Source organism: Micropterus dolomieu, linkage group LG06, assembly GCF_021292245.1.
Source record: "Micropterus dolomieu isolate WLL.071019.BEF.003 ecotype Adirondacks linkage group LG06, ASM2129224v1, whole genome shotgun sequence".
NCBI classification, from domain to species: Eukaryota; Metazoa; Chordata; class Actinopteri; order Centrarchiformes; family Centrarchidae; genus Micropterus; species Micropterus dolomieu.
In genome coordinates, this window is record NC_060155.1 from 1,242,064 (window position 1) to 1,252,808 (window position 10,745).

Here is a 10,745-nt window from a genome sequence, read left to right on the forward strand (position 1 = left end):
TGCAAATCTCGGCAGGTAGCCTACAAAATCGCCAAATAATGCATCCAGCCCACCTCTTACCTGGACACATGAAATCAAACTGTGATAGCAAGGTAATGGTGTTATCGGCACACTTTGTTTGATCGATTGACAGGGTGAATTTGACGGCTGACATTCATTTTTCACATTTCGCAACTTAATTTTAGAAAACCTATTACACTTTATAACTGGTAAAACACATCGATAAAGACAATACACACACAATAATTGAGAAATTAATCAAGGAAACCTCGCAAATTTCAGACCATTGATCATGCTATTTCCTGTGAGTCTGATAAAATATTAATGACTCTTAAAGTTCATAAAATATAGACTTCGAATAATTTATCACTACTGGTAACCCTCACAAACAATTTTATATCGTTTTTTTAAACCGTAGACCTACTTTGGCATAGAAATCATTGATATCTAGTTGTTTTCGCTTTAGCTGTGCGCGCTCCCGCAAGGTGCGTGCATGCACAGCTCGGCACAACAGATCCCAAACCGCAGCAGCAGCCTTCATAAGGCAGTAGCTTACGCCAGGAACTAGGTGTCCAATATTGATGAAGGCTGTAAAGAAGTGAAAAGAAAATGTCGACTTTAAGATATTGTGATAAAATTCGCTGGACCCGTACCCATTCTGTAACACAGCTGAGAGCAGCGCTGGGTGTTAGGATGGAGATGATGGATGTGTGTGGATGATGTACGCGCATCGGGGATCATTCCTTCTCTGATAGAAGAGTCTCCGGGATAAAAAAAATCACCATCGCATCTCTTCGCCCGTCTGCCTCTTAATATTCCGAAAAAGAGTTGAGTGCAGCGGAGCAGAGGAGAGGACAGGAGGTGGATAGCTCTGGGAATGAAAGACGCTACCATTGCATCTCTGGACGGCTGCACAGTTCTCCTGATTGAACGGCCCGCTGAAGGACCGGGAAGCCAAACCCACCAGTGTGGGGACGGAGAGAGCCTATATAAAGCCCAGCAGCGGGATTTCAGATGGTGTCTGTCACCAGTTCATCATCATCATCATCATCATCATCATCATCATCATCGCCGCTTTTCGACCTGCAAACTGACTTGGATTGATCATTATTTTGTGTTGTCAGAATAGCATAAAGGAGCAGCCATGTCTCATGGATGGGGATACGGACCAACCAACGGTGAGGCTCTGGCAGCAGGGAAACAGGGAAATGTGTTCTTTTTATTCTATACATGACAAACCTTTAAAACGTGAACTATTGGTAGAGTCTAACCTTCCTCATGGGATGAACAGCATTTGGACTGACTACAACATTATATGCTGCATACACATTAATCAATCATTTAACATGTATTATTTTACATTTTACTGCTAAGAAAAATGGTAAATATATTGTGGATCTTTTGCTATTAATGGGTTATAATAATTTAATTGAGGTACAATTGTGAGGTTCTTGTACTTGACTTGAGTACTTATATTTTAGTTTCCATTTTATAATACATAGAAGCAGCTGTAATTATAGCAGTAATATCATGCTAAAAGAGGCCATTCTGCACATTTACTTCTTTAACTTGTAAGACAGGTTTGGTGCATTTTGCTGATAATACTTACATGCTTTTACTTACTTTAGTGAGTATGTTTGCACTGTTTTATTGCTTGATTTTTGAATGTGGAAACTTTTCTATTAATGGATTATTATTTTTCAATTGTTGAATCATGTGAAGTATCAGAACTTTCTACATTACTACCTGATAAAGCAATGATCAAAAAGAGAAGTGAGGAAAAGAAACAAGAATTATTGTCATAAATCTAGTGGAAGTACTTTAAATAGGTTGGTGTGGACATGCTCCACAGAACATAATAGAATAGCACTGATTGTGGTATCAACATGTATTTATTTTATTTGTTTGTTTATTTTTTGTAGGACCTGACAGATGGGTAGAGGATTTCCCTGTAGCTGATGGGCCCAGACAGTCTCCCATCAACATTGTCCCTAAGGAGGCCAAATATGATTCTACTCTGAAGGCTCTGAAACTCAAGTATGACCCCTCCAATGCCAAAGGCATTCTCAACAACGGACACTCCTTCCAGGTGGACTTTGTGGATGACACAGATAGTTCCAGTAAGCACAGCTCAGCTCTTAGTGTTAGGACATAGATAAGGACATTTTTTATTGTCATTCCAGAGCATCTTATACACTTATACCGTAATGTTAGTTGCTCTATTATTTACAGTTTTTGTACAACTGTACCTGCACTAAAAAATAAGTTTTACAATATTTACATAATATAACGTAATATAAAGGGTTTTCTTTTAAACTAGAAAAAAGGTCTAAAAATGCCAGACTCTAGAGAGTTGTAGAACTCTCACTTGTCTGTATGTATTAAATTGTTTTTAAACTGACACCCTAAATAATCAAAAAAATCTATATATTTCTAGTAAGTAAACTTTATCTGGCCACCTTGTTTGTGCCTCCGCCCTTGCTGGATACACTCTAGCAGATAAGAGACTCTAATGATGTCAACGCTCAGTTAACCCTGATCAACCCTGTTTCATTATCTGGGGGTCAACAGGACATGTGCACCACCTCACTCTGTCTCACTGATACTGTTTATTCAGCATTCATCCAGCAGTGCAAATTATTAAAAGCACATCAATATGAATTCACAAAATGTCATGTACTTTTATACAGTTGAGAGACTCACAAGAGACAGATTAAAAACAATATGGTTAAAATTGAAGCAACAGAGGCTAAGATAGCCAGAGTTACCATAATATGGGTGAAGCTCCAAAACACCTGGATGCTACATTTCCCATAATGCAACTAAAATAGTATATTTTATTAGATCCTTCCTGACTGGGAAGCACCCACATGTTTAAACTCAAAACCTCCACTTTGTAACCCAGGCTTTCTGTTTTACAGACAACTGACCTTTATGTGGTACATTTTGTGCAGTGCCTCTTTCAGATGGCGGTGGAGAACAAATTTTTCATTGACAGAGGATCTCTTGAACGTTGTACAGAACATGGGTGTCTGTGTTCTATGGTTAAAAAAAGGAAATATGCCATTTGAATTTGCCCCTCTTACTGAGACAGCTGATGAAACCATGCTGACTTCTTTAAAGGAACAGAGCTAGAGCCACACATCTATACAGTGGGATAAAATTGTAGAATTTGAAATAAAATATGAACAATAAAAGCAGTAAAAAAGAATATAAACAAGTAGTAACAAGTAATAGGAATATAAAGCTAAGTCCCAACATGTTATTACGAACTGTTTGATAATGTGCTGGTTACTGATGAGCATAGATTACTTAATTGTTTATTTTAAATGTGTCTTTTCCTGAGTGCATCTCTGTTGTTTTGTCCCTTTTGTTTTGTTCTAACCAGTCCTGACTGGAGGTCCTATTTCTGGAACATATCGTTTGAGGCAGTTTCATTTCCACTGGGGAGCCAGTGATGATAGAGGCTCCGAGCACACTCTCAATGGCATCAAGTTCCCCAGTGAGGTAATGAAATTACGGTACCTGAATGAATTAAAAGATGCTTACAACTACCACATACAGTAATAGACCCTTGATTCATGTTAATGAATAAACAGATAGGTGATACTATCCTGTCTTTGTCAAGATTCTTAGGAAAAAATATGTTACATCTGCTTATAATGGTTCTTTTAGTTTTTCATATGCAGAATTTTTCAAAATCACAGTGGGCATATTGGGGTATTCATTCCACAATTAACATTAACAGTTCATTATAGTACCTTTAAACCCAGTATGTTCAAATGTAAATATGCCAATAAACAAACAAATAAATAATTCCTTGCAGTGTAAAGAGGTTTTTAACAGCCGCAAGGGCCAAATTGGGGTTCAGTATCTTGCCCAAGGACACTTCAACACGCAACCAGGGGGAGCCAAGGATTGAAGCGCCAACCTTCCGATTAACGGCCAACCCACACTACCTCCTGAGCCACAGCCACCCCGTGCAGGGAAATAGAATTTACAAAACATTTTAAAAATCTATATAATTTAAAACATTTAATTTTATTTGAGTTTCGGGGGGCTTGGACTCATGACCTCAGTATTTCTAAATCTTGATCCCTTCATTATCACAGATGCCCCTCCTCCTTTGTTCTTTCCCCCACCCCATATTTGTGGATCTTTCATAATTGCGCACAAAGACTTGCTGAACACAAGAGAAGCTTGAGAACAACTGCAATTGTCTCTCTCATTTATAAAATATACACACAATTGCATATGTTAAGTTTTGGCTAAGGTGACACACTATCTGTAGTCTGTGTCTTAAAAGTCACATGTTGCTTCTTCTTCTTCTTAGCTTCACCTGGTACACTGGAACACTAAGTACCCTAGCTTTGGAGAGGCAGCCAGCCAGCCTGATGGACTTGCCGTGGTTGGGGTCTTTCTCAAGGTGTGTCGTCAGTAATTCATCATTAACATACCATCAGTCTGTTACTGCACTACACACTAGGGGTGGAAAAGTGATCCATGTATTCATTCAATTAACTTGTGTGTGTTGTGCTCCAGACTGGTGCTGCCAACCCCAGGCTTCAGAAAGTTCTGGATGCCTTGGATGCTATTAAGACGAAGGTAAAAACAGCTGTCCCAGAATTTCCAAAACACAGCTTTGCTGAATACAAATGTGCTCATACTGCCTATGAACAGCAATTTTTAAGCTTGGGAAATCACAACTCCATTGCCATGGTTAACAATGTGTTCTAATTGCTTTCCTTCCTTCTTTCCTTCCTCTCTTGGTCCCTTCCATCAATCTTTCCCTGACACTTGCAGGGAAAGCAAACCACCTTTGCTAACTTTGATCCAAAGACTCTTCTACCTGGTTCTCTGCATTATTGGACCTATGATGGCTCTCTGACGACACCCCCCCTGTTGGAGAGTGTCACCTGGATCGTCCTCAAGGAGCCAATCAGTGTCAGCCCTGCACAAGTAGGCTACTTAACTTGCTTCACATACTCACTCACTTTACCTACATATAATTAAAATTAGTGAAGAAAACACACACACACACACACACACACACAAATCAGACAAAGCTCATGTGCAGGAAATGAGGACACACGAACACATAATTGAACTGAAAGCATGCCTTCTGTAGCTCTTATATACAGGTCTTAGAGCACAAATACACTTGCTTTAAACTAATTGTGCATGATTTCTATCTTGTGTATCCAGCACTACTTTTCAGTATTGGTTGTGTTCTCAGAAATCGATGCGATTAGGTCCCATGAACTATGACAGGCAGTGTATCAGGTTGCAAAATAAGGTCGGAGGAATACAAATACTAATAGAGCGTGTTTCGGCTGTGCCTCTCTTGCTTTGATCTTGGAACATAGACAATATAGTAACCTTAAGTGTCAAGTTTTGGTCTCTTAACGTTCTCAATGAAGATATTGCTGTGTTTTCTAGGGATATTTTGTAATCCTCCAGGGACACAGTATGCAGGGAAATATGTGAACATATATTGTAGCTACTTTTCTATGACTATGCATAGTTAAAATCAAGAATATCTCAAGCTTTAATCTGTGAAAATGAATATAACATCCAGATATGGGTGTGACATGTACTGTTAACATATAAACACTATCTGTGAATCGACATACTGACCAATTTCTTCATGAGTCATTCCTGATTAATTCTGAACCAGATGATGAATGGCCTAAAACTATTAAATACTCACTACACTTTGTTTATTTTTAAAGTATTTTCGTAATCGGACTGATAAGCCTATTGGCTTATACACTTTACGCTTTGATTTGGCAATCGTCTCATGAAGTGTTTGTGCATGGTCAAAGGAGGCAAAATGTTGTTCAAACATGGTTAAGGTCATGAGTGTAAGAAGCCATATCTTGCTTTAGAGCAGGGTGGGTCTGAGTCTGGAATATCATGTGTTTCACTGAGATTACACTGACAGCCTGTATCAACAGTGGACAGTTTTCACTCTGTTTCTTAACATAACTGATGCCGCCACATTGTATATTCATGTGACATAAAACCCACAGAGTAGGTAATGGGCCTTTTCCTCTAAAGTTGTAATGCTCTGTTTTCCCTCCCTATATAAAACCTAGATGCACAATCATAAGATGCCCAAATGAAAAAGAAATATACTTAACACACACTTTTTTTGAATGCACTTATCACTTTTTAATTGTACTATACTAAGTGTATATTAAATGTGTTATTTTTGGAACAACTTACAGTATGGTAAGTGTCATTTTAGAAATACTTAAAGTCAACTTTAAGATAATTGCAATATATTTTAATATACTTAGTTGTGTCAAAATGGACCTACTTTAAGTACCTTTAAATATACTTCTTTAAATTTAACTTAAAATACCCTTTTGTGCTATAGTTGAAGAACATTTTAAATATATTTTAAACTTCACATAAATGTGTTCCCTGAACATTTTTATAAGCATTTCAGCTTATTAGTAATTTATTACTAGTATACTCCAAGAGCCAATATTAATATCTTGGGAAAATGCTTTATGAAACCATTCAGTATGAGAATAATGCATTAAAAATACCTTGCAAAATGCCCTTTTAGTATAAAATCAGTAAAAATGTATTTTACAACACACACACATACAGACAACTAATAAACCTTAATTTTGTGGACATTACAAAAATAAATTCCTGTACATTAAAAGGTACAGCAGCATGTATCACATCTTTACCAAAACACCTTCAAATAAAAATAAAATCTGTAAAATGATGACATATGATCAGTATTACCGAAAAGTACACCATACACATTAATGTTACCCATGGGGGTCCCTTCATACGGTTCGGGCACGGCTCAGATGACCTCACGGCAAGCCATCCCACTGCTGACACCATATTCGGCCAAAGGCGAGAGCAGTCACCCTACCCAGATTCAAACACAGGTCTACATGGTACCAAACATGCAATTTTGACAGCAAAGCAAAAGAGCCAGGCTCGTTGGTATGGCAGTCCAAGCGCTTACTCAACTGTAATGAAGGTACTACGTCACAAGCATACAGTACAAATGGTGGAACCAAACTGAAACTGAAAAATGTCACAATCCTTATCCTTGGAGCTTTATCACACAGCATCTGTGGAAGGGAATAGGAAATATTTTGACTATATCAAAGCAATATTACCTCTAATTACAACAACCACTGTCAGATTTTTTATTTTGTTTAAAGTTGCTGAAACACAATATGACATCATGTCTAATAATATTAACCGTTTAGGTTCAGGTGAAATGGTTTTCCACAAGGGACCCCTCCCAGTTAATGCTCAGTTCTTCCATTACAACATGATAAAAAACATTACATAAACACTAGCCAATGAGCTGTATATGATAAAATGTTATTAAACGGGTACAACAAATAACAACTTTGCTGTCCACATGAAATTTCACGTTAACACAGCAGTCAATTTGTGAAGTGCAAAAGTAGTCAACAATAATTTAAATAAAATTATTTTTTCCCAAGAATATTTGTTTATTTAGTCTGACCCCGTTGACATGTAGTCAGAGCAAAAACAGTGATGGTGTGCAGGAGCCAGACATATCTATGAGCACATTGAGCTTGTGAGGGTCCAGCTGGACCTTTGAGGTTTTCGTGGCCTCTAAGCCATCTGAGTGAGGCAACCCAGGATGCTCTAAAAGAAAAGATATGCAGTTGCAAATGAGTTTAAATATTCAGTTAGGCCGGTACTTCCACCTTGTTTAGTTATTCATTTGCGTATCATTATAAACACTGTAATTTTATTCTTATAGCAAATCTTTATTATTATTCTTTATTTAATTTTCTTGAGCTAAGGCAGGAAATTCCAACTCTGGACTTAGCAATAGTTGGTTAAAGTTGGCAAAGGGTAGGTTCAAGTTTTAAAAGTTGAACACAGGATCTATGACCATACAAAGAGCAGTATTGAGCAGTATTTTATATAACATCACATTATATTAAATCGTGTGGTGTGGCATTGCAGGACACAAAAACGTTATTTCAAGCGTGTCTTAAAACAATTCTCACATATCCGTGTACACTTTAACATTGCTGTTATAACTGAGTTATTGGTCACTGTAATGATTACCCCCTCCATGGCTCAGTGAAGAGAAATCTCTAAAAAAAACTGTGTACCTTTAGAAGATATCCATTTTTGAATAGTATAATGCAGATGCTTAGCTGATGATTCATAGTAGCTTCAGCTAAACTTTAGAATGAATTTATACAAAAATGACAACTGTGGTGATGTCTTTACAGACTATATGGGCAGGAATAATGATTACAGTGAACAATAACTTCCTGTAAACATAGACATGTGAGTATTAAGGTAGACTATAAAAATGTGAACCTATTCTTTAGCACACAGAGAGAAATATATTAGTTGCATTTATTACCTTGATAATTACCTCACTGGTCATTTTAACGGTGCAAAAGCACAATTGAGGGCTCATACACACACATATACAGGCCTGCCTTGTTAAAATCTCATGCATAAAATTCCAGCAACAGGGTTACTGAGATTGAAATTTTAGTAACATTAAAAACTGCCTTACAGCAAAAAGCAATACTGTAACGTTAATTGCGTTACTTTTGTAACACGTAACTCCCAACACTGTTTATAAGGCAGACAAAAGTTGCTGTCTCGATTAAGAAGCTATTAAAATGCTAACTAACGTTGACGCTGACCGGATATTCTTCTCTTCTGTGTTCTTTTCTTATTATGTCTGTGGTGTCCACCTTTGCCAAGTCCGAGTCGATAAAGTAAAACAAAGGAAATCTGAGAAACAAAATGATTTCTGACCAAATTAGCTTCCCTCTCAACGACAGTAAACACATTAACTTTCGTAAAGCGGACTTTCACGCCGTGTGATTGGGTTGTCGATTTGAAAACCTTGATTCTGATTGGTCAAATTGAATGCACTGCTAGTGGGCTGGGCGGGAGGGCACACTTCGCCCCTGTGTACACATGTGTTCACTGTTTACAAACAGAAACAAGTATAACTACATTATGATTTAAAGTATGCTTATTTCTATATGTTGTTGTTTCTTAAGTTAATAACAAGTGCTGCTTCCTTCTAGGCCAGGTTACCCTTATGTAAGAGGTCTCTGATCTCAACTAGCTATTTACCTGATTGAAAAATAAATAAAAAAAGAAAATAAATAAAAAAGATAAAATAGAAATAATATGCTTTTGAAAAATACATTTTAATGTTAAAAAAATATGTTTAAAAAATCGTTCTAGAATTCAGGCTGAAGCATGTGGCAATTACATAAATAATTACAATATTTTGCAGTAGCCTACACAGTGAAGCATATTTGGCATAAATATATTTTTAACCCACTAAAAGTGCAATTGTTTAACAATGTACTTTCACAAAGTACACTTAAATAGTATTTACTAAGAGTTAAATAAATATTTTTTAATAAATAGACTAAAATGTTGTGAAAAATATGTTTTTATTTAAGCATATTGATTAAAAGTTTAATTAAGTATATGTATATAAAGTATACTTTTGAGAAGTATGTTAAAGCTCAGGAGAATATATCTTTAATATACTTGTAGTAAGCATGTTAGGAGTATGAATTTACTATAGGCATACTGTGTGAAAGTACATTTTCAATGCCTTTAAGAGCACTTCTTTTTGACCTGGGTGTGCTTTCATATAGAAATATTTCCTTTCTGCAATGTAGAAATAAATACACAGATACACTAAAATACAGTGCAGCTACCTCAGCAGAACTGCAAGCATTGCTCATTGAGCCTGCTGAGGAAATGTAATTCAAGCACAAAAGCTACCTAAAAGCTAAATGGCTCCCGGAGGAGTTGTTTATGCCACACTGCTACTTTAGTTGTTTCAGACACACACAGCCAGATCTTTTAAACTCAGACAATGCACCAACAATGTATTCTTGATCGCAGTAGCTCATTGTTCAGAGATTTGGTTTGTTTTGCAGAGGGAAATGAAGGTTGTTTAATTTCACAGCTTCCTTAGACCTCTTAATGCTACAATGTGAAGTATGGGACTAGTTTCAGTCAAAGGTGTAAGTTTCGTTTCAACATTAAACAGGGCTTTAGGGGTGCAGCCCCTGAGTGTTAAATACTAGATACTGGTGATTTTTTTGCATCAATTTATGGTGGAAATTTCTTGATATGAAACAAACTTTAGATGGCAGGTGACAAATAAAAATATGAAAATATAATGCAATATAATGCAATAATGCTAACATGTATTCTGTATTGCTTTCAGATATGTATTCACATATGTATATGTAATCAACATTTCTCATTTTTTATCATCCCTGCTGAGTCAGCACACATGCAGGCGTAATTTAGCTATTCATATCAATGATAAATTATTTCATTTTAAATTAGAAACCCCTGGACTTTAATAGCTTCTCTGTTATACATGTTCTCTGACGTTTTGAGAAGTCATAATGTTTTGAGACAAAAAAGTCATAACATTACGAGAATTAAGTCATGATTTAATCTGAGAATCTAATGTTCACCTTCCCCATACTCTGCTGTGCATTGGCCTACATTATTGCTCTGCTTATACAGTGGGGGAAAAAAGTATTTGACCCCTTGCTGATTTTGCAGGTTTGCCCACTTACAAAGAATGCAACAATCTACAATTTTAATCATATGTACATTCTAACAGTGAAAGACAGAATCCCAAAGAAAATTCCAGAAAATCACATCATATGAATTTATAAAAATTGATGACCATCTGATGAGGAAAA

At 36.6% G+C, this 10,745-nt stretch overlaps 1 protein-coding gene across 1 annotated transcript in view; it reads left to right on the plus strand.

Annotated features, from left to right (window-relative positions):
* Positions 1–615: 615 nt before the first annotated feature.
* The window catches only part of cahz (carbonic anhydrase), a 20,885-nt gene continuing 10,755 nt past the window's right edge, over positions 616–10,745 (plus strand). The window contains exons 1-6 of the mRNA XM_046052395.1: positions 616–1,178; positions 1,923–2,120; positions 3,389–3,507; positions 4,334–4,426; positions 4,543–4,605; positions 4,804–4,959. Coding sequence (XP_045908351.1) covers positions 1,145–1,178; positions 1,923–2,120; positions 3,389–3,507; positions 4,334–4,426; positions 4,543–4,605; positions 4,804–4,959 — 663 coding nt within the window. The 5' untranslated portion in view covers positions 616–1,144. The remainder of the gene's footprint in view (positions 1,179–1,922; positions 2,121–3,388; positions 3,508–4,333; positions 4,427–4,542; positions 4,606–4,803; positions 4,960–10,745) is intronic.